Source organism: Cherax quadricarinatus, chromosome 30 (genome assembly GCF_038502225.1).
Source record: "Cherax quadricarinatus isolate ZL_2023a chromosome 30, ASM3850222v1, whole genome shotgun sequence".
NCBI classification, from domain to species: domain Eukaryota; kingdom Metazoa; phylum Arthropoda; class Malacostraca; order Decapoda; family Parastacidae; genus Cherax; species Cherax quadricarinatus.
The window spans coordinates 1,612,988-1,638,800 of NC_091321.1; the positions used below are offsets into that span (position 1 = coordinate 1,612,988).

General features: G+C 37.5%; 2 protein-coding genes across 4 annotated transcripts in view; one reads left to right on the forward strand and one right to left on the reverse strand.

Moving 5' to 3' along the window:
- The window catches only part of LOC128692595 (uncharacterized), a 75,493-nt gene extending 72,459 nt beyond the window's left edge, over positions 1-3,034 (forward strand). For both annotated transcript variants that reach the window (XM_070089825.1, XM_070089826.1), the window contains exon 17: positions 1,665-3,034. In XM_070089825.1, the coding sequence (XP_069945926.1) occupies positions 1,665-2,984 (1,320 nt within the window). In that variant the 3' untranslated portion in view covers positions 2,985-3,034. The remainder of the gene's footprint in view (positions 1-1,664) is intronic.
- LOC128692596 (ankyrin repeat and SOCS box protein 3) overlaps positions 1-25,813 on the reverse strand; it is a 197,648-nt gene that overhangs the window by 61,226 nt on the left and 110,609 nt on the right. The gene's annotated exons all lie outside the window — the stretch shown is intronic.

Here is a 25,813-nt window from a genome sequence, read left to right on the forward strand (position 1 = left end):
GCCCTGTCGTTCATTTTCTGAAGTTGATAAACAGCACTAAATACAAGTGTAACTAAGCAAAGAACAGGTTATTTCCAATTGTATTCTTTGTCGATAAGCAAATTTACCCTAGGAAAATAGTTGCTAAGCAGGGACTTTTTTGTACTGTACCTGGGTTTCTCCTTAAACTTTAGTGAACTTTTACCATTTTAATGTGAATGCAGTTTTTTTTTTTTCATGGGTCTTTATTTTATTTTTCCTTACTTTTGGCTCTGTCACTTACTGGCTAAGCATTTTATGTATAAACTTAATTTATATTAAGTCATGTACTTCTGATACTGTATGTGTTCAATGATACATTTCTTTTAGAATTGCTTGGCACTGTGTGACCACAAGGTCCTTGTACTCTGCAAATTTCAAACTTTTTCACTATACTGAAAAAAGTATTTCTTAATGTTCCTGTAATTCATTTGCAGCTTTTAATGCTTTCTGTGTGCTCTGGCTCCCTTTTTAGTTTTCATCTCAAGCTCTCTATCCCACTCTATCCAGTCTACTAAATATTTTGTCATGATCATATCTTTTCTGATCCACTGTTCTTGGGATTTTAGTTGTGTGTAAGGAGAGGAATCTACATTATTTTGCCATAAATTTTTAACAGTTGTAAAAATCCTAACCCCATGAATCAACAGGTACTCGCCTAATTGCACTTTCCTAATTCTGGTTGCAGGGGTCGAGACTCGGCTTCTGGCCCTGCCTCTTCACCGATCGCTACTAATCCTGTCTCTCCCTGCTCCATGAGCTTTATCGTACCTCTTTATAAAGCTATGTATGGTTCCTGCATCCACTACATCACTTGCTAGACTGTTCTACTTCCTGACTACTCTGACTGAAGAAATACTTCATAACATCTCTTTGACTCGTCTGAGTCTTCATCTTCCAAGTGTGACCCCTTGTTTCTCTGTCCCCTCTCTGGAACATCCTGTCTCTGTCCACCTTGTCTATTCCACACAGTATTTTGTATGTCATTATCATGTCTCCCCTAACCCTCCTGTCCTCCAGTGTCGTCAGGCCGATTTCCCTTGACCTTTCTTCGTAGAACATTCCCCTTAGCTCTGGAACTAACTTTGTCACAAACCTTTGCACTTTCTCTAGTTTCTTGACATGCTTGATCCAGTGTGGGTACCAAAATGGTGCTGCATACTCCAGTATGGGCCTGACATACACAGTGTACAATGTCTTGAATGATTCCTTACTACGGTATCGGAACGCTATTCTCAGGTTTGCCAGGTGCCCATATGCTGCAGCAGTTATCTGGTTGATGTGTGTTTCTGGAGACGTGCTCAGTGTTATACTCGCCCCAAGATCTTTCTCCTTGAGTGAGGTTTGCAGTCTTTGGTCACCTGGCCTATACTCTGTCTGCAGTCTTCTTTGCCGTTCCTCAATCTTCATGACTTTGTATTTGGCGGGGTTAAATTCAAGAAACCAGTTGCTGGACCAGGTGTCCAGCAACTGAAGTTATTTTATTCATGAGTAGGTAGATTACTAGGGATCTGTTGTCTAGCACAGCACCTCGTATTGTCTGTACTAGATGAAATTTAGATGTCTTGATTACTTATTAGGGGCACCCACTCCATTTGTTTTAAATGTTCTTATACCTCATTTATTTTCACTTTTCTTAATTACAGATGTGTGTAAGCCAAAGATGTGTACCCATACCAGGCTCAGGCTTGGGGATGCTGTTTTGGATGTTACTGGTACTATTTCTGGTTATCTTCTGCTTTTTGTGGGATCCCCTGCGATGGTGGTGGGTGAAACAAGGGCGTGCCTGGTTATCTCGTAAGTTACCATGTTGTGCTTCTTGTCTTGACTCCTGCTGTTGTCCACTCATGAACAAAGTCACGCAGTGGACAGCCACCATTGGTCCATTCCATAAAAGCAAAAAACCTAATGATAATAATGTTAAAGTAAATAAGGAAGTAAATGGTGGTGTGACTTCTCAGGTGACTCAGAACACAACAGAGTCTTGGCCAGTCAATCACTGGGGAGATGATAATGAACACAGAACTGTAGGAGTAGCCTCAAATACTCGGAATGATGTTCACTTTTCTTCAAATTCTTCTGTTTTATATCATAATAGTATAAACCTCAGTCATTCTGCTCCTAGTTATTGCATTAACACAGGTCATGCATATGCTTCTGGTGAGGTACCTCTCCTAGATAATGTGAATTCTATAAAACATTGGCCCATATCTTCTGCTAGCACCAGAGAAAACATATCAGAAACCATACCAACATCACCAGATGTCCTAAGTGATGATGAGGTCATCAACAAACTATCAGAGCTAACACATAATCTTAACATTATCTCTGGAAAACAGGACAGATCATCCAAAAATGAAAATTTAAATGATACTAATATGAACGTGGAAACAGACTATGACTTCCAACATGAAACTCAGAATCGACAAGTGCTGCAACCACAAGCATCTTCTGACTCCTCAGTTAAACTTGTACCAGTAAGAAGAGCTCCTTCACCACCTGTGCAGAAACCAAAGCAAGAAGGAATGACAAGTAGAAGCATCTCTTCAGTGTCTTCTATTCCTTTAGCAACAAGCCTGACCCATTCCCAGATTCCAGAATCTACTGTACCTCCATGGTCAGACCTTATCATACCTCCAAGACCAGACTGTAATGAACTTCAAACATCAGATTCTATTATATATCAAAATCAAGAATATGCTCATCAGAGACCAGAACCAACTATACCACCAAGACCAGAGTATACTCCATCTCAAAGGCCAGAACCTTCCGTACCACCAAGACCAGAGTATACTCCATCTCAAAGACCAGAACCCTCCATACCACCAAGACCAGAGTATACCCTACCTCAAAGGCCAGACCCTTCCATACCATCAAGACCAGAACCTTCTGTACCTCCACGACCAGAATTTTCAGAAAGATTTGTATCGTTTAAAAAGACACCCTTTGTTCCTCCAAGACCATAGTCTATAAATAGGAGCATATCAATGTAATTTAATAAAAGGACTAGAAAATGTCTGCTCCTTTTTTTGCCAACAAAATAAAATTTAAAGACTTCAACCCATGAGAATATTTTTTTCTCAGCTAGTCAGTGTACATCTATTTTTATTATGTGTTTAGTTTTATAGTATAATATGAAGCATCCATTTATTACAGGGCATATTGTACTCAACCAATGTAACTTGATCACGAAAAAGGAAATTTTTTTTGTAAAGTAAAAGGACACAAGTGCAATTAATGTGACGTTTATTGTGGCAACGTTTCGCTCTCCAGGAGCTTTATTAAGCCATTGCAAACAATACATGGACACAGAGGATATATAAAGGCTCAGAGTGAGGTGCAATGCTAGTGAGGAAACATTTCGATGTTCACTAGTGGTGGTAGTAGTAGTAGTAGTGGTAGTGACAAAAGTAGAACAATATGGTAGAGCAAATAATTCGTACATGAGTAAAAGGATATAAAAGCTATTACTTGGGTAACATAAAAATAGGTTGGACAAATATAGACTGGAAAGAGGTAGCTTGTTTCAGTGTTCACTCTCTGTAATGTGCTTTGTGTAGTATAACAGGAGACTATGTGATGGCAGGGTTTACTGTTTTCAGGAGGATTCTTGCAAAGACTTCGGAGATGGTGAAGCTGCCGTTGTTTTGTTTAATTGTATTCGAAACAGCGATCAGTGCTGATTCGAGGCACTTGCGTCTGCGGAAATTAGTTTCTTTGATCACTAATTGGGCGTCTCTGAATTTCATGAGATGATTGGTGGCATTTCGGTGTTGTACACAGGGGTTGTTCAAGTTATCGTTCCTACATGCGTAAATGTGTTCATTGAGGCGGGTGTCGAGGTTTCTTGCTGTTTCACCTACGTAAATCTTGTCACAGCCTCCACAGGGTATAGTGTAAACTCCTGCATTGACTGGTTCGTGGTGCTTGGATTTTGTCCTGGTTAGATCCTTTATTGAAGTGCTAGAAGCGATGGCGACTCTGGTGTTAGTTTGTGAAAGTACTTTTGAGACGTTCAGTGCAACCTGGCTGTTGGGAAGAATATATCTTTGTTGGGAGTGGTGTTGATACGTGGAGAATTAATGATCTGAAGAGCTCTTTTCTTGCAGTCTTTGATGAAAAAAGAAGGAAAATGTAACTCGGTGAATGTTTGGTGAATGTATGTACATTCCTCGTCAAGAAACTCAGGACTACAAATTCGGTATGCTCTTAGGAAAAACCTGATGATGATGCCTCTTTTGGTCTTGGTATCTTGACTGGAATAGAAGTGTGTGAGGTCATTTTTATTGGTGGGTTTCCAATAAACTTGAAATCTTAGGTTGTTGTCTACTTTGTGAATGAGGATGTCGAGGAAAGGTAGCTTGTCATTGGACTCTTCTTCTAGTGTAAACTGGATCGCCGGTTCAACTGCGTTGAGCCTTGCCTGAAGATCTCGTACATCAAAACATTTTGGAGTTATTACGAGGACATCGTCCACGTAACGTAACCAAGTGACGCTTGAAGGGATGATGTTGGTGAAGTGTTCGGATTCTAGGTGTTCCATGTATAAGTTGGCTAGGACGGCACTTATGGGGGACCCCATTCCCATGCCGTAGGTTTGTTTGTAGAGCTTGTTATTGAAAGAAAAACAGTTGAAATTAACACAGAGTTCAATCAAGTCAACAAAATCTCTTCTTTCAATAACAAGCTCTACAAACAAACCTACGGCATGGGAATGGGGTCCCCCATAAGTGCCATCCTAGCCAACTTATACATGGAACACCTAGAATCCGAACACTTCGCCAACATCATCCCTTCAAGCGTCACTTGGTTACGTTACGTGGACGATGTCCTCGTAATAACTCCAAAACATTTTGATGTACGGGATCTTCAGGCAAGGCTCAACGCAGTTGAACCGGCGATCCAGTTTACACTAGAAGAAGAGTCCAATGACAAGCTACCTTTCCTCGACGTCCTCATTCACAAAGTAGACAACAACCTAAGATTTCAAGTTTATCGGAAACCCACCAATAAAAATGATCTCACACACTTCTATTCCAGTCAAGATACCAAGACCAAAAGAGGCATCATCATCGGGTTTTTCCTAAGAGCATACCAAATTTGTAGTCCTGAGTTTCTTGACGAGGAATGTACATACATTCACCAAACATTCACTGAGTTACATTTTCCTTCTTTTTTCATCAAAGACTGCAAGAAAAGAGCTCTTCAGATCATTAATTCTCCATGTATCAACACCACTCCCAACAAAGTTATAATTCTTCCCAACAGCCAGGTTGCACTGAACGTCTCAAAAGTACTTTCACAAACTAACACCAGAATCGCCATCGCTTCTAGCACTTCAATAAAGGATCTAACCAGGACAAAATCCAAGCACCACGAACCAGTCAATGCAGGAGTTTACACTATACCCTGTGGAGGCTGTGACAAGATTTACGTAGGTGAAACAGCAAGAAACCTCGACACCCGCCTCAATGAACACATTTACGCATGTAGGAACGATAACTTGAACAACGCCTGTGTACAACACCGAAATTCCACCAATCATCTCATGAAATTCAGAGACACCCAATTAGTGATCAAAGAAACTAATTTCCGCAGACGCAAGTGCCTCGAATCAGCACTGATCGCTGTTTCGAATACAATTAAACAAAACAACGGCAGCTTCACCATCTCCGAAGTCTTAGCAAGAATCCTCCTGAAAACAGTAAACCCTGCCATCACATAGTCTCTCCTGTTACACTACACAAAGCACATTACAGAGAGTGAACACTGAAACAAGCTACCTCTTTCCAGTCTATATTTGTCCAACCTATTTTTATGTTACCCAAGTAATAGCTTTTATATGCTTTTACTCATGTACGAATTAATTGATCTACCATATTGTACTACTTTTGTCACTACCACTACTACTACTACTACTACCACTAGTGAACATCGAAATGTTTCCTCACTAGCATTGCACCTCACTCTGAGCCTTTATATATCCTCTGTGTCCATGTATTGTTTGTAATGGCTTGATAAAGCTCCTGGAGAGTGAAACATTGCCACAATAAATGTCACATTAGTTGCACTTGTGTCCTTTTACTTTACATATTGTCGGTAATTTTACCAACTTTATTACGAAATTTTTTTTCAAATCTCCAGTGAAATTCTACTTCCCTTCTGGCAGATATATACTGATATGCACTAATTTTCATGAAAATTCAGGACCCCTGAAGCACCTAGCTTTTTGGAAATTACAAATAAATTAATATACAGTTTCCATCATTGAACTGTGAAGTCTGCACTGTTGGTAAGAGTAAGTGAATAAGTGATTGTGAATGTGTTTCCTTCTTAGGATGGCTTTAGCTTGATGGAAAAATAGCTGATGCGATTAAAAAATTAATGTTATAAACATAAATGAGACTACTGTATATATTAAATAATAGGGCATGTTTTACATGGCATGACCACAATGTCATTGGTCATATTGGCTGATCAAAAGTAGAGAAATATATTTCTTTGTAGTTTTCACACACACACACACACAGGATTCTTAACCCATAACTTTGGCAGACCTGACAAAAACAGTGTTCGTGGCATGGCAGAATTTTTAATATATTTATTTTTCAAGTGTTTAGTTTACTTTTCTGAGTAGAATAAGACCACAACAACAACAACAAAAAAAATGGATCAAAGCTTGCTGACTTATGGAGTGTTGAAGTTGGCAGAAAATAACCCCATGACAGCAACATTGTCATGATTCCAGTAAGTACTTGTAATAATTTTTAACGTTATTAAGAAATTATTTTTTCAGGTTTTGTTTATTTTCATTGTCTAAGACTATATGCAGCATTTTACAATGATAGTAAATGTTTTTCAAGTTGTTTAGTACTAGAAACAGGGGGGAGAAGCATATTACACTATTTCTACAATTTCAGTACAGTTGGGCCCTGCATTACGGTGTTCCGCTAATACGGCAATTTCAAATAATGACCGAAGTTTGCGATACGGTGAGTGGTCTTTCAGATACGGCATGCCCCACCCATTTGGTTTACATTCTCCATGAGTACATACAGTATATCTATTATGTCTGGAAATTTTCCAAAATTTCAAGTGTTTTAAAGTTATTGCATATTTTATATGTACTCTGATAATTATACTTATGTGTACCTGTACCTAAATATACTTACTCACTGTGCTGGCATGCAGGTACACATTAAAACCACTAAGAGTGTGTGTATTCTTGATGCCTTAATAATAATACAGTGGAACCTCTACTTACGAGTGCATCCACATGCGAGTTTTTCCAGATACGAGCAGCTGCTTGGTCGATTTTTTGCTTCCAGACGCGAGCAAAATTTCCAGATGCGAGCGGGCCTCAAGGAAGGTTAATTGACACTGGTGAGGGGGCTCTTGCTCTTGATCTAGGGAATTGGATCTCGGTTGTTTGTTGGACTATCTTATTGAAACTTGGGCAATGTATGATGAAAAGATGCTTCTTAAATTACACCAAAAATGAAAGAAATCAGACCATAAATAACAGAGTTCACTTCTCAGCCATTAACCTCCCCTTAGTGGTATATTTCTGTATGGTTTTTATGGTTGTACGTATTCTCGTTTTATTTGGTCTCGTGTGATAGAATGGAAGATATACTACAAAAATAAATTGAGAAATTGAGCTCAAAATAGCAGAAATGTTCGATTCTTTGGCGACGTCAGTGGTAGACATCGTGAGGTAGCAGTGGCAGACAACATGAAGCAGTAGTGGCACAACATGGAGCAGTAGTGGCACAACATGAAGCAGCAATGGCAGACATCATGAGGTAGCAGTGGCAGACAACATGAAGCAGCAGTGGCAGACATCATGAGGTAGCAGTGGCAGACAAAATGAAGCAACAGTGGCAGACAACATGATGCAGCAGTGGCAGACAACATGAGGTAACAGTGGCAGACAATGTGAAGCAGCAGTGGCAGACATGAGGTAGCAGTGGCAGACAACATGAAGCAGCAGTGACAGACAACATGAAGCAGCAGTGACAGACAACATGAAGCAGCAGTGACAGACGTGAAGCAGCAGTGGCAGACATCATGAGGTAGCAGTGGCAGACAACATGAAGCAGCAGTGGCAAAGTGTAGCATTAAGAGTGTAGCAATTAAGTGTAGCATTAAGAGTGTAGCAATTAAGTGAAGCATTAAGAGTGTAGCACTTATAAGTCACTGACATTTTTGGGTTATCCTAGGTTCTCTACACATGTAGTCAGGAGCAGGAATGGCCGCTGTGGTGGCCCTATAAACCCCAACAACAATGGCTGCTGTCACCACCATTAGCCACATACCTAATGACATGTATTTTATTCATTCTAGTGTATATATCATGTTTCTATGTTATTAATATTGTTTATTATGTCATATTACATTAATTGTGATAAATAAGCTGTAGAGATGATATTAGGGAAATTATTAAAGTATTTTCTCGTGCCTGGAATTCCACTGGAACGAATTAATTCCATTTCAATTAATTTAAATGAGGAAAATTGACTCTGCAAACGAGCAAATCCAGTTGCGAGCAAGGTCATGGAACGGATTAAACTCGTAAGTAGAGGTTCCACTGTAATTGGTCGCATTAAATGTTGTATATTATGCTAAAATAGACATTTCTATTAATCCATCTATGATATTTTTTCAAAATTATATAATAAACACACTATGTAACATACAAACATGATACATACACCCACTGTATAAAAATTGACATAAATATAAGATTTGTTTACCAAGCTGTCGGGAGAATTACGTTTTCTCTAGTCAGACACCAGTAACTTAACTAAAAATTTATTACTTTCATATGCCTTCACTCTATCTATAGTTATTCATGACCCTTGTGGGTTTAGCACTTCTTTTTTATTTTTTATTTTTTTCAACAAACCGGCCGCATCCCACCGAGGCAGGGTGGCCCAAAAAGAAAAACAAATTTCTTTTTAAATTTAGTAATCTATACAGGAGAAGGGGTTACTAGCCCCTTGCTCTCGGCATTTTAGTTGCCTCTTACAACACTCATGGCTTACAGAGGAAGAATTCTGTTCCACTTCTCCATGGAGGTAAGAGGAAATAAATAAGAATAAGAACTAGAAAGAAAATAGAAGAAAACCCAGAGGGGTGTGTGTATATATATATATATATGCTTGTACGTGTATGTATAGTGTGACCTAAGTGTAAGTAGAAGTAGCAAGACGTACCTGAAATCTTATATGTTCAAGAGACACAAAAAAGGACACCAGCAATCCTACCATCATGTAAAACAATTACAGGTTTTCGTTTTACACTCACTTGGCAGGACGGTAGTACCTCCTTGGGTGGATGCTGTCTACCAACCTACTACCTTTCTTTTTTATTATGCCTGCACTTTAAAGGAGGGGTTTGGGATATTGGCAGTTTGGAGGGATATGTTGTGTATCTTTATACGTATATGCTTCTAAGCTGTTGTATTCTGAGCACCTCTGCAAAAACAGTGATAATGTGTGAGTGTGGTGAAAGTGTTGAATGATGATGAAAGTATTTTCTTTTTGGGGATTTTCTTTCTTTTTTGGGTCACCCTGCCTCGGTGGGAGACTGCCGACTTGTTGAAAAAAAAAAAAAATAACTTGTAATAATAATAATAATTTGTCAGAGCACCATTCCTTCTAAAAATTACATGAGAATGGAAGTGTTGGTCTTTATTTATTCTACTGTACCAGTGTGGAGACAACTTGTTTGTAATGTAAGGTGTTTGTGTGAATGTTTATGAACCATAACCAGATGCTTTGTCCGTTTGTTAACATAGTGGGTGGGGTGGCTAGGGGGGCTTCCCTACCCTACCTCCCACACATGACTTTCTACAAATAAATACTTTTCACCTCTCACCCTACATTAAGACTACAAATATTTTAAGGTAAGTAATGAGTGTACTGTATATGCATTTTATCACTCTAGAGAACTTTAAGCATCGTAGTATATTATGTGTGGGTGGAGTGGCCAGGAGGGCTACCATACCTACCATACCTGACTTCTTACAGTACATACTACTCGCCATTTGCCCTACATTAAGACTACAAATATTCTGAGATAATGAGTGTACTGTGTGTGTATTTTACTTATTGTTTTTTAATGCCTAGTTCTATTGCTAACTTAATATATGTTAGTGTAAACTTGTTATCTGGCATTTATATGCATTTATTTATTTATTTATTAATTTTTTATTTGGGCATGATACATAGTTGTACAAAGAAATATAGTGATTGGGTATACATGCCAAAAGCCCCTTGTATGCAGAGAATTATGGCCAGGCTTAAAATTAACTAAGATTAACTAAGCAATAATATATTCAGTGATAAAAATTACAGTAAACAAATTACAACATGAAATACAAATGAGTATTTCAGATAAGAAGCATTAAAGTTGTACAAATTTGTAGCATAACAATGTATAATATAATCGAATTAAATCGAGTAAAATCATTGATTTGTAGTGCAGAAACAGGTCATATGGTCATTAGATGAGTTACTGTGCATTCAAGAGAATGGAGTATTCTATTAGGTAATGTAATTAAAAAAACATAGTTTGATAGGGTCACACGTTATACATTTATGAGATACAGTTATTCAGTATTTATTTAGTTGTGGTTGAGTAAGTGGTTTTTAAGGAGTCTTGAATTGATAAGCAGACAGTATTTCTTTTATATTCATAGGTAATGAATTCCAGATTTTTGGGCTTTTTATGTGCACTGAGTTTTTACGTAGTGAGAGATGGACACTGGGAACATCAAAGAGTGATCTGTGACTTGTGTTATGGTCATGTGTTTTGTTGAGGTTGGTAAGGAGACGTTTGAGAAGAGGGTTTATATCTGAGTTTAGTATTCTATGTATGTAGTAGGCACAATAATTATGGATGTTTTGTATGGTGAGTAAGTTTAGAGTATGCTGTTTGGAGTGGGAATTTATCATTCAGACTGCAGCCTTTTGTTGGGTAATTAATGGTCTGAGATGATTTATTGCTGTTGAGCCCCATGCACAAATTCCATAGGTGAGATAAGGGTAAATGAGTGATATAGGGCCAGGAGGGCTGATTGTGGAACATGGTACTGTATCTTCGATAGTATGCCTATGGTCTTGGATATTTTCTTGGAAATTTGTTGCACATGTGTTTGAAATTTGGCTCTATTATCAAAGTGGATTCCTAAGAATTTTCCCTCTGAGCATTGTGATAGGTGATCCGTTTATCATTATGTTAAGAGGAACATCTGTAGTTCTGTTCCCAAACTGAATGTAGTAGGTTTTGTCAATATTGAGAGTAAGTTTGTTAATCATCATCCAGGTAGATATTTTCTGTAATTCGGTATTTACAGTACTGGCTAGTATGACTGGGCTTGGGTGAGAGAAGGCATATGTAGTGTCATCTGCAAATAGTTTGGGTTTGAGTAGTTGCGATGCATTTGGTAGGTCATTTATGTAAATGAGAAAGAGAAGAGGACCAAGGACACTTCCCTGTGGGACACCAACTGTAATTGGCTGTGTGGAAGAGTTTGCTCTATTTGTGTACACATATTGGCTTCTGTTGCTAAGGTATGACTTCAGGTAGTTGAGGGAGTGCCCTCTTATACCATAGTGTGATAATTTTATGTGCAGCAAATCATGGTCAACTGTATCAAAAGCTTTACATACATCATTGAATTTGTAAGTGGAAAAAATGGCATTCTGCTTTCTCGCAGTAGCCTGGAACCTAACCTGCCATATAAGTGTGGCCCTACTGTATTTACTATAAATTTCTTCCAATAAGAGTGTTGTCTTCTAATGACTGTTATTGTTTCAACACTGAACAGAAAACTGTTATTATGTTACAGTTGTTTCATGGTATAATTAAAATACAAATGCAGTTATGAAGGGTACATAAACAAGAGTGGTAGATTCAAACTCAAGAGGAAACATTGAACTATGGTGCAAACTCTGCTATTGGCCGAGATGAAACCATAGAGACAGTCCCATTGATGACTGGCTGCTAAGCCACCCTCACACACCCCTACTCCTATTGCCTCAGACACTGTCCAAGAGGCAAACTACCATATCGCTGATTAGCCAATTCCCACCCATGTATGCCGTCCATAATAATCTTTATTTTTACAAGTATATAATACAACTATTAAAGACCTAGTCGACATCATTGGCATACTTCTGTATATAGAAAACCCCAAGTTATGGAGAGAATTTCAGGCAATTTGGGTTAATCCTGATCCCAGGATGTGACTCACAACAGTCATCAGACACCCAGGTACATCTGCTTACTGCTATGTGAACAGGGGCAGCAGGTGTAAGGAAACATGCCCAATGTTTCACCAATGCTGGGATTGATCCATGGACCTCAGTGTGTCACCTGAGGGCACTATCAACCAAGCCACAAGCACCTACACCATCGTGCCCATATTGTATCTCAAATTTTTCATTGCAACTCAAAACTGAATTCCTCTACGAGGGTAAATCATAACTCAAAATTATAGTAACTCGAGGGGCACCACTATATTTGATTTTGTAGGTTTTCTCATCTGAACATGTTTTATACAGACCTTGTATGTTTCTGTATTCAGCTTTTCCATGCACTGTTGCGAGTTAAGAATACTTAGAACCGGGATTAAAAAAAGTTCAGATAAGTGATTGAAAACTTGTGTAAAATTTGCACGAGTACAAAACATATACAATTATATAAACATTAATACAGTAGTGTATGCATCTGTTTAACCCTTTCAGGGTTTCGGCTGTACTAGTACGGCTTAGGCATCAAGGTTTTTGACGTACTAGTACGCCTAAATTCTAGCGCCCTCAAATCTAGTGAGAAAAAGCTGGTAGGCCTACATATGAAAGAATGGGTCTATGTGGTCAATGTGTGCGGTATAAAAAAAATCCTGCAGCACACAGTGCGTAATGAGAAAAAAAACTTTGACCGTGTTTTTGGATTAAAACAGCGACTTTGCACTATTTTCGTATGGTATTTATTGTTGTATTCTAGTTTTCCTGGTCTCATTTTATAGAATGGAAGACATATTACAGAAACTGAGATGATTTTGAATGGTTTTACAAAGAAAGCAGAAATGTTCGATTTTTACCAAAGTTCAAAAGTAAACAAATCATGCTATGCGTCCAATACATGTCAACTGGTGAGTCTAATATTCTTTCACAAGTGTGCTGATAATATTTATACCATTTCTACACCAATAAAGTAGTCTGCAAAACAGTAAATCTTCTATTTTTTTTGTGAGAATAAAAATTCAAAGTGGAAAGCAAAAGAATGTAAGAGGGGCATGGGGACATGACTAATGAACAGAGGAAATGTTATTTTAGTGCCAGGAGTGTCTTTCTTGTTTATTCTGGACCCTATTCGGAAATTGGCATCTTTTGAAATGTGTGAAATTGGCAAAATTGTTAAATTCTGACCACTGTATTGGATAGTTGAAATCGGTAAATGGGTGGTTTCTTGCACTCATTCGATAGAAAAAAATTAAGTTCTAGCGAAATAGTTATGATTTTTGTTGACAAGTACACTGGAATTGGCCGAAAATAGGGCTCAAAGTGGGCAAAATCGCCGATGTGTAAACATAGTCGAGACCTCTAACTTCACGAGAGCATAATTCTGTAAGTTTTCCATCAAATTTCATACTTTTGGTGTCATTATGATCAGGAAGAGATTCTCTATCTTTTCATAAGAATTTTTTTTTTTAATTTGGCCGACCCCGAGAACAAGCCTCTAAGAGGGCCTGTTGACCCTGAAAGGGTTAAGCATGAGTACAGTAATATATAAATTTTAGTATCTGTCAACTGCCATAAGATCTGTCAGTTGCCACAAGACCTGTTAACTGCCACAGACAACAGAAAAAATAAAAAGAATTTGAATGCTTCCAATTTTCACTGTATCCTTCAATACTTCCATTGCTCATTTGTTTTTAATATTATTTATTTTTTATTTTATTACACATTGGCAAATTCCCACCAAGGCAGGGTGGCCCGAAAAAAAAAACTTTCATCACCATTCACTCCACAGTTTTGCCAGAGGGGTGCTTTACACTACAGTTATAAAATTGCAACAGTAACACCCTTCCTTCAGAGTGCAGACACTGTACTTCCCATCTCTAGGACTCAAGTCCGGCCTGCCGGTTTCCCTGAATCCCTTCATAAATGTTACTTTGCTCACACTCCAACGGCACGTCAAGTATTAAAAACCGTTTGTCTCCATTCACTCCTTTCAATATTATTTTTATTATTATACATTATTCACAAATGTAGTAGTAAAGCTGTGTAGGTCATTCAGTCTTTCCTAATATAAAAATGAAGAGCTTTACTATTTTATTTTTGTTAGGTTAGGTTAACCCCTTAACTGCGTCCAACGTAAAATTATGCAGGTAACGAGGACGTATCCGATGTAGTAGTATGCACAATTTTTGTGCCTTCAGATACTCTACCTGCAAATATTTTTGATCTTAGCATAACTGTTCTGGTCTTCTATAACCTTGTTATGCCTTTTACAAAAAATCTAAGACCAGACTGGTTCATGTAGTGCATCATGGGTAACTGCTGCTGTTCCACCACCATCTTCCCTACCAGCACACAGGGTGTGGAACTGGCAGGAAGATCCCTTATTCATTTCAAATTTATTAGTTTCATAATAAAAGTGGAATTAAACCAAAAAGCACACTATATAGATTTAACCTAGGCTGACCCCAATATAGACAAACATTGTGACCTATTTCCATTTTTTAGAGAATTACACCTTGAAACAATTGCAGTATTATAAAATTTCTTTGTAAATATATTCTTTACAGTGGTCTTGGTGTTATGGACACAGAAATTACATGATACCTAATTTTTTTTTTAACCCTTTGAGGGTCGCCAGGCCCTCTCAGAGACTTGTTCTCAGGGTCGCCAAAATTTCAAAAAAAAAAAAATATATATATATATATATATATATATATATATATATATATATATATATATTCTTATGAAAAGATAGAGAATCTTTCCTGATCATAATGATACCAAAAGTATGAAATTTGATGGAAAAGTTACGGAATTATGCTCTCGCGAAGTTAGCGGTCTCGACGATGTTTACGCATCGGCGATTTTTGCCCACTTTGAGCCCTACTTTCGGCCAATTCCAGTGTACTAGTCGACAGAAATCATAACTATTTTGCTAGAACTCCATTTTTTCTATCGAATGAGTACAAGAAACCACCCATTTACCAATTTCAACTATCCAATAAAGTGGTCAGAATTTAGCAATTTTGCCAATTTCACACAAATTTCAAAAGATGCCAATTTCCAAATAGGGTCCAGAATAAACAAGAAAGACATTCCTGGCACTAAAATAACATTTCCTCTGTTCATTAGTCACATCCCCATGCCCCTCTTGCATTTCTTTTGCTTTCCACTTTGAATTTTTATTCTCACAAAAAATAGAAGATTTACTGTTATGCAGACTACTGTATTAGTGTAGAAATGGTATAAATAATACCAGCACACTCGTGAAAGAATATTAGATTCACCAGTTGATGTGTATTGGACGCGTGGCATGTTTTGTTTACTTTTGAACTTTGGCAACAATCGAACATTTCTGCTACTTTGAGCTCAATTTCAAGGTACTTTTCGTTGTGAAACCAATCAATATGTCTTCTATTCTATAAAATAAGACCAGGAAAACTAGAATATAACCATAAATACCATACGAAAATACAGTGCAAAGTCGCTGTTTTAAACCAAAAACATGGTCAAAGTTTTTTTTTCTCATTACGCACTGTGTGCTGCAGGATTTTTTTTATACTGCGCACACTGACCACATAGACCCATTCTTTCATATGTAGGCCTACCAGCTTTCTCTTGCTAGATTTGAGGGCGCTAGAATTTATGCGTACTAGAACGTCAAAAACCCTGGTGTGTAAGCCGTACTAGTACGTCAGAAACCCCGAAAGGGTTAACATGCTGACCATCTTCCACTGAGGCAGGGCGACCCAAAAATGAAAAACAATTTCACCATCATTCACACATAACACTGTCTTTGCAGAGGCATTGCAGATATGACAGTTCAGGTGTCATTCCAAACAACCAATACCCCAAACCCCTCCTTTGAAGTGCAGGCATTGTACTTCCCACCTCCAGGACTCAAGTCTGGTTAATTGTTTTCCCTGAATCCCTTCACAAAATATTACTCTGCTCACACTCCAACAGCTCGTTAAGTTCCAAAAACCATTTATCTCTATTCACTCCTATCTAACATGCTCACATATGCCTGCTGTATGACCAGGCCTGTTGAATGTCCAAGCCTGTTGCACACAAAACCTCTTTACCCCGTCCCTCCATCCTTTTCTAGGACGACCTCCATTCCTCCCCTCCGCTACATATTTGTACACTTTCCAAGTCATCCTATTTTGCTTCATCCTCTCTAAATGACCAAACCCTCAACAACCCCTCCTCAGCCCTCTGAATAATACTTTTAGTAACTCCACACCACCACCTAAATTCCCTAAATGTATACAGTGGACCCCCGGTTAACGATATTTTTTCACTCCAGAAGTATGTTCAGGTGCCAGTACTGACCGAATTTGTTCCCATAAGAAATATTGTGAAGTAGATTAGTCCATTTCAGGCCCCCAAACATACACGTACAAATGCACTTACATAAATACACTTACATAATTGGTTGCATTCGGAGGTAATCGTTATGCGGGGGTCCGCTGTATAACATAAATGCTGGTAGTTAACCTAGGATAACCCACTATAGTCAAACAATGTGATTTATTTCCATGTTCTGAGGAGTATTACACCGTGAAACAATTGTAATAACATAAGTATTCCTTGTACATAGTGTTACAAGGAAGAGGAAGTAAAAAAAAAAAATAGACAAACAATTATTTAAATCAATATACAACCTCTCCTCACTTAACAATGGGGTTCCATTCCTAAGAGTAGGTCAGTAAGTGAATTGGTCATTCAGCTAGGAGCATACTATACTGGTAGGGGGTTTGTGTCAACCCTCTTTTGATATTATTTTACTGTCACCTTTGCACCATTTATAACATTTCTGGTATATTTTTAAATGTTCATACAGCATGTATTGTATACTGAAATAGACAGGAGAGAGGAAATCAGCTCTAGTATACATTATTTAGGTTTGGATATTGGTTGGAGAGCTGGTCATAAGTGCAAGTGAGGAGAGGCTGTATACGACATGCTCCCAGTGGAGCAATGTCAGGCTAAGCATTTCCCCATGTTTGTAGTGCTAAAACACCTTGAAACACATCCACTATCATAAGAAATTAGTGTACATAGTGTTAATCATTAAAAACAATAAAAAACTGAAAAAAATTTGGTGTCAATAAATTGTAAAATGTAAATATTGCTGGCACATTTACACCACAGATGCCAAAGAGTGATTGTTTTTCACCAACTTCAACATATCATAAAATTGTAAGGTTTTATCAGTTTCACTCATTATAGTCTTTATTCATCTGTAAGAAAAAAAAAAATTAAGAATCCTGCACCACACACTGGAAATTTAATTTCCAGGTCTGATACAGTTGAAGGGTTAACTACAGTAAAGTCAGTCATCTCTCACTAAGGAAGGGTGACCCCCAAAAAGTAATAACATTAACCATCATTCAAACATTAACTATCTTGCATGACTTGCATAAACATCAGAGTTTGACCCTCTAAACAGTTACATGTTCACCACTCTCACAAAGTGCAGGCAGCATGTCTCCCACCATAAGAACTTAAGTCCAGTTAACCAGTTTCCCATAATCTCTTCATAAATATTACCTTGCTCACATTCCAACTGCATATCAAACACTTAAAACCCCTTGTCTCTGCTCATGCCAATCTAACATGCTAACACACACACACACACACACCTGCTGAAGCCCCTACCATTTAAACTTGTCTGGCCCAGCTGCTTAACCTCCTTCCATTCTGTCCACTCACTTTTGGGTCTTTTCTTACTTTTATCACATCTTATTCCTCCTTGCCTAAAGCAAGAAATCACTGCCTCCCTTTCATCATCAACATTTATTAACCCAAAATATTTAATGTCTTTCCATTCTACTGCTTTCTAGTCTGACATCTTATCTCTTGTTCTTAAATGCTAGGTACATTTGTTCCTCAGGTTCTCTAATCTTGATAATCTCTCTCCAGAATTGTTTCTTATTTTCAACAAAGTTTATTTAGAAAGACTCATCCTTTCTTTTGCACCTGTTTACCACTCAACCTTTTTTTTTCTATGTACTCTGTCTTCCGTATATCATTTTTACATGTAAAAACCTCTCATATGCTAACTTTTCTCCCATACTACCCACTTCACATCATCATTCCACCATCATTGCATTTCCCACCTGCGCCCACCATCTTCTAACCACAATCTTCTGCTGTGGACTTGAGCACTATATCTACTCTATGCTTCTTCAACCTTCTCATTACCTATTTTCTCTTTAGTCAATCTTTCAGTAATTGCCCATACTGCTGCTTAACTGTCCCTTTCTTAAGCTCATTCACTTTCACTTCTCTCTCTTATGCACCAAGGCCTATCTTCTTGTGATCCATCTGCCTTGTACTTTTGCAATAGCTTTCTTTTCTTTCAACACACCGGCCGTAACCCACCGAGACGGGGTGGCCCAAAAGGAAAAACGAAAGTTTCTCCTTTTACATTTAGTAATATATACAGGAGAAAGGGTTACTAGCCCCTTGCTCCCGGCATTTTAGTCGCCTCTTACGACACGCTTGGCTTACGGAGGAAGAATTCTGTTCCACTTCCCCATGGAGATTTGCAATAGCTACCACTTAATAATTATCTGATGTGTTACTCCTCGAAAAGGATTAACATCCAGAAGTCTACCCATCAACCTTTTATCCACCTCATACATCACATAACATACTTATCCTTTTTTCTATAAAATAAATATTAAAATTGCCTGTTACCAAACCTCTTTCGATACTTGATTCAGTTAGTGAACACCCCCCCCCCCCTCCCATTGTCATTTGCCCCAGCACCTCAAATTTACATGCAATACTATGCTCTCTGCACAAGTCATGAATTTAAACACTTGTATCCCCTCCTTTCTGTCTACGGTTGATCACTTAATTTTACTGCCACTTCTTTAGCGCTAGTTTTTGGATAAACCTGAATTATTCTTATTTATTTTTCCATTGAATATCTCCTACCTCTTTTAATATGCTTTGCTTAGTGCTAAGACATTCAACTATTTTCATAATATTAACCATCAGGTTTTTTCCTATCTTCTAACACCTGCAAGTCTTGAACATGTACTCATTGGAGCGGAGGAGAGAGAGGTACATGATAATATATACCTGGAAGGTACTTGAGGGCCTGGTCCCAAATCTGCACACTGCCATAACAACATACTGAAGTGAGAGATATGGGAGGAAGTGTAAAATAAACCCAGTGAGGAGCAGGGGTGCGGTGGGGACAATAAGGGAACACTATATCAACATCCGGGGTCCCAGACTTTTCAACATTTTACCAGAAGATATCAGAAACACTGCTGGAACAAGTGTAGAAGCCTTCAAGAGGAAACTGGACAAGTATCTTCATCAGGTGCCAGATCAACCAGGCTGTGATGGATATGTGGGGCAGCGGGCCTCCAGCAGCAACAGCCTGGTTGACCAGGCAAGCACCAGATGAGCCTGGCCCATGGCTGGGCTCAGAGAGTGGATAAACCCTCAAAACTCTTCAAAGGTAAAGGTATATATATATATATCTATATTACAGTCATCCAAGTTTAAACTTTCCTTATTTGTCTTTGTAGTAATTGATACAGTAGTAGTACTAGCTCCTTGCTCATGGCATTTGTCACCTCCCACGGAGGTGACTAAAATTCGAGGAAGGATTCTAACCCACTTTCTCTTGAAATTTGAAGGGAGACATACAAAGACGAGAACTATTAAGAAAATCAAGAGAAAACTCAGATGAGTGTCTGTACACACATTATTGTTCTTGTGATACTATAATTATTATTAGAAATAGTAATATAACAATGTATTATTGTACCATTTAACACACTTCATGATTATTTCATGTGTGTTAACTGGTAATCCATTATTCATAGACATAAGGTACTGTTTATGAATTCTCATTTTGAATTAGCAAAGTCTGCAAGGAAAGTTGCTGCTCTTGGTTGATGGTCTAGCATGTTGCCTAACAGGCAACTGCATAAAGCAATATGCTATTACAGCCATTTTTTTTTCTCTAAAACGAAATATTGGGAGTGAGCAGAATCATTTTGAGCAGTCATGCCCAGACTTAGCCACACCTGCTTTGTTCTACTTCTTGAAGGTAATGCTTGAGAGCAGTTGTGAATGAAGCACACACTGTATGTGGTGCGATATTTTAGTAGCAACATTTTTTCTTGTGTGTGTGTAAGCATTGGGAAAATAAGGCATTTTTGTTGGTTGTGGAAGGTTTACAGTGAGAATCCCTTTTCACATTTTTGTCCATTACCATGGTCACAGCTGAGCTCCTACTTGTACTACAAGCAGCTGTATGTTTAATTTTATCATTGTGATAATATATATTAATAGTAAATAAGTGATTAGTAATACATAAATATGGTGATGTTAACTAGGGATTGCAAAATCTCAGCTAGCTTGTGAATGACTGAGGCATAAAGGAGCTATCTCATTCTGCAGCTTGTTTGAAAAGCCAATGTTGGTAGAGTACCAAGTGGCACCTCACTTGATTGGTATCATACTTCTAGGTAGAGCAGCATTTTTTAGTCTGTTGCAGTTTTAACTCTTGAATGTTCGTGTGTGTGTGTGTGTGTGTGTGTGTGTGTGTGTGTGTGTGTGTGTGTGTGTGTGTATGTATGTATGTATGTATGTATGTATGTATGTATGTATGTATGTATATATATATGTATATATATATGTATATATGTATATATATATGTATATATATGTGTATATATATATATATATATATATATATATATATATATATATATATATATATATATATATATATATATATATGTATGTATGTAGTCTATATTGTGTAATAATACTGGTGCTGTGATTTGGGCTTCATCTTTGCACCTTATCTAATACTTTTATATTATTAAGCATTTAATTGACTTTAAACATACTCCATCTCTTACTCTCAAGTCTTAGCCCACAACAGTGGTATGTACTTTGAACAACTCGGAGTTTTACTTAGTCATTTTGTGACATAATGAACTGTAAGTTTATTATGGATTAGTTTAAGTCATGAGATTAATCGGACAAACTTGAGGAAACTGAATATACCTCCAATAGGTCAGTATCTGAAACACCCATTTGGGCATTATCAAGTAGGATATTCATGCTTTCATGACTGCGAATTGCAGGGCCTATGAAAGTGACCCATGTATTCTAGGCTGTGACAATACTTTTCAATGAATACAGAGCATTCCTTATACCTGTAATGATTTACTGCCCAAGGTAGTTTAATGTGCATATAATATATATGAACATTAATTTGCTGAAGAACAAAATAATGATCCTATCCAAAAACTTGTTACTATTAATGAATTACAGTACAGGTTATTGATAAAGATGGCTTGTTACTGATCCAGGGGAGATTAGTTTTATATGCTCCATGAGTTCTGTTGTGATGGAGGTTAGTCCCTTTATAATATAATTATACCAGTGCCAGTAGGTATTGTAATCCAGTGAAAAGTAAAAATATCAGTGTTCTGCTGTGTAAAATAAAAAAGAAAAGTTTATGAACAAAATATAACATAATAAAATATACTGTATTATAATTAAATAGCTAGGAGTAATATAAGCTTATTAAACAATTACAGGTGCTAAACTGTAAGAATTTTAGATATTCTTTCAGTTACTGCTGCAGTAACTTCAGTGAACTGTGTATAATGTACAGTATGTAAATATAAGTTACTGACAGTGCAGTGTTAAATGTTATTTTCCTCTTATCTTATTTTAACACACTGGTGATGTCTCACCAATGCATTTAGACAAACAATTAAGTCATATTCTCCAATGCTTATTCACTAGCAGTCCCTCATATTAGTGCACAGACATCAAAATTCATGATTTCCTGAACTACAACAGCCTTCAGTGTACAGATATTGTACTATCCACCACCTTAATTCATGTTCAGCTAACTGGTTTCTTTAAGCCTCATTAGCTGGATTCGAGCTCAGAAGATGGGTGAAAATGTGACATTTCAGTGGATTATGCAATGTGATATCTGTATGCTATGTGGATTTAGCACATAATGATAATTATAAACATAATATCTGTGCACTTTTGGAAAAATACCTAGAGAATGAAAGATGGTAGAGTAAACCCTCAAAATAATGGACCTCAGTACAACAGACTTTGAAATAATGGCCAAAATTCAATTCAATTCAATTCAAACTTTATTCTCTATAAGTATTACAATGCTGAGTTTACAGAATTTGGTTATTGTGTGGTTTACATGTAGTAAAATAATTACAGAGTGTACCACTAGAACGCCTAGCATGGCTAGGCATTTCGGGCAGACTTATAATTTTGTAACATTTTAAACCTAAGATTTAATATGAGATAAGTTGGTATTATGGCTAAGTGACTAAATACTAGTTGTGAGTTTAGCAATGTGAATGCTTTTGTTTTGGCACTATACGTAGTTTCAGTATTGGAGTATCACAGGCCAACTTATGACTAGTTAAGATTCATTATTTTGAGATTGAGATTGATATTTCTGTTTATGGTCAAATGGGTGAGTGAGTGTAAGTGTGAACCACCAGGTGGCATTCGTATTATTAGTTGACAGGGTGTATCAGGGAGATAAGATGTTTTCTGATGGTAGTTTTGAAGGTGATGAATGTGTGTGCAGTTTTGGAATTTTCAGGTAGGGTGTTCCAGATTTTAGGGCCTTTGACATACATTGAATTTTTGTAAAGGTTTAGTCAGACACGGGGAATGTCATAGAGATGTTTGTGTCTGGTGTTGTGCCTGTGGGTTCTGTCACAACTATCAAGAATTGTACTTTGAACTCTTTTATTTTCAGTGTTTATTGCATATATCTGTACATTGTGTATACAGTACTGTATTAGGTATGCAGTAGAGCACTTAAATGCTTTTTATTGTCTTTTTTTTTAAAGTAATAACAATGGTTATAAATGACCATAATTTTTAAAGGGGTGGACAGGTAAGCCAGCGGAAGGCCTCGGTCAGATGACCAAAAGCTCCAAAGGCAGGTCATCATCTGACTAAGACCCGCGTCAGGAAACATTTGTCCTGTTTCCTGACGAACCTTACCTAACCTAACCTGTCTTTTTTAAAATTGATTTAATACATGAAAAATATTCCCCTCCCTATTAGTCCATTATATCGAGGCTTTACGTGTTGGTGGGGCATGTTAGTAGTTTGTTTGCTAATTATGTCTTAGATGTTCTTATGCATGTGGTGGTAATTTCTGCAGTAATACAAGTGCGGAATAATCTAACAAGTCTAAGTTCTCTTAAAATCTCAAAACATATTTCTTCCTTAGTGGGAAATTGCCAATGTATTATAAAATAACTGTGTAAATATATATTAACATTTCAGAAACTTTTATTAGAACTGGCTACTTTGACTTAATACCTTAAATTTAATGTGCCAAGTGCCCCATTCTGGTGTGCGTTTGGTGTAGAGTGCAATATACATAATTTTTTTTTGAAGTGTCAATAAGGAACATATGCTGCACCAGTATTAATACTGCGAGTGTGTATAATATATTTACACTGTACTGTATAAAAATACATCACTTTTCTTCAGTGCTCTCATAAGTTATTGTTTAAAATTATATTCTCCACAGGATTAAATGTTCTTATTGTATTTTACCTCTCAAGAGAGGTTCTTTGATACTGGTGGCTCTTGATCCAAGGAATTCATTTGATCCTCATGCTTGTATCAAACCTGATTGCCTCCCATTCCCCATGCGCTGTATGACCCCTACTGGTTGAGCGCTTCTCCCTAAATAATAATATATGTACTGTATTTTGTATTTTACAGATTTAATGTTCATAACTGTTGTTGTAATATTACATTTAGTTTTGTAAAGCAATGTACACATTGCATACTAAATGTTATGCACTACCAACTAAATATGCAACTGTTAATTGATATATAATAAGCTTTGTATAGAAAATTGTTTAAACTCTAAATTTATGCACTGATGTATGCAAAATATAAATTATAATGTGACTTTAAATTTATGATAATTGTTTTATTTAGATCCTTTGTCAGGCAACAAGAGAATCAGATTGCATTGTTGTGGTATTGTCCTGCAATACTTCAACATACAGTGGACCCCCGGTTAACGATATTGTTTCACTCCAGAAGTATGTTCAGGTGCCAGTACTGGTCGAATTTGTTCCCATAAGAAATATTGTGAAGTAGATTAGTCCATTTCAGACCCCCAAACATACACATGCAAACGCACTTACATAAATATACTTACATAATTGGTCGCATTCGGAGGTAATCGTTATGCGGGGGTCCACTGTATTTAGTTCTGAACATACCTCAAAACATTAGGTAGCCTGCTTGCAAGCTGTTTCTTCCTAATGCTGAGTGGTTTAAAGAGCTATGTTGAGAGCTAACTTATTTGTGGACAGCGACTAACGTCGGTTCGAATCCTGCTGGCTGCGGCATTTCTGTATACAGCAGGGCCCTGCTTTATGGTGGTTTTCAATTATACCCACTCTTCATTTATTCAGGCTACCTACAATAAATATATTCACCACTCACTATAGGCTAAGTACAAAAATATTTTAAGTAATGTGTGTACTGTATATGCATTTTTAGGCCTAGCTCTATTGCTCAATATATGACAGTGTAAACATGTTATCAGGCTTTTATATGCATTTGAAAGTGAAAAATGGCTGTTTTGCTTTACAGTAGTAGCCCAGAACCTAACCTGCTGTGTAATTGGGGTCCATTGAATAAATTAAACATAAAAAGAGGGAAATATGAGTATAGTGGTACCAATGCTCTTATAAAGGGTGGTGAATATTGCAATAAGGAGAAGGCTGAAGGCAGTGGAGATGTCTGAAGACAATGTGTGGTGTGAACATAATACAGAAAATCTGTAGCTTGGAGATTAGGGAGTGAAAGGTTTCTGAAAGTATTATCCAGAGGGCAGAGGAAGGGTGGTTTGGACATTTAGAGAAGATGGAACACAGAACACTGACTTGAATAATAATAATAATAATAATAATCAAGGGGGAAGCGCTAAACCCGGAGGATTATACAGCGCCTGGGGGGGGGGATGTGGAAGGCATTCAGGCTTAATTCGGGGAACTGGAGCACACTGACTTGAAGAGGGTATAAATCTGTAGTGGAAGGCAGGCAGAGTAGGGATCATCCTAGGATAGGATGGAGGGAGGGGGTAAAGGAGGTTTTGTGTGCAAGGGGCATGGACTTTCAGCAAGAGTGCAGGAACACGTTAGACAAGGGCAGATGAATGGTTTTTACAACTTTGTATGCTGTTGGAGTGTGAACAGTAATATTTATATAGGGATACTGGTTAGTGGGACTTAAGTCCTGGAGGTGGGAAGTATAGTGCCTGCACTCTGAAGATTGGGGGGGGGGATATGTTGCAGTTTAACTGTAGTGTAGGCAAGACAGTGATGGAGTGAATGATGAAAGTGTTTCTTATTTTTCGGGTCACCCTGTCTTGGTGGAAAATGTCCATTGTGTTAATAAAAAAAAATACAAGGAAACAAATTTTCATAGTTGTACATATTTATATCAGTTTTCATTTT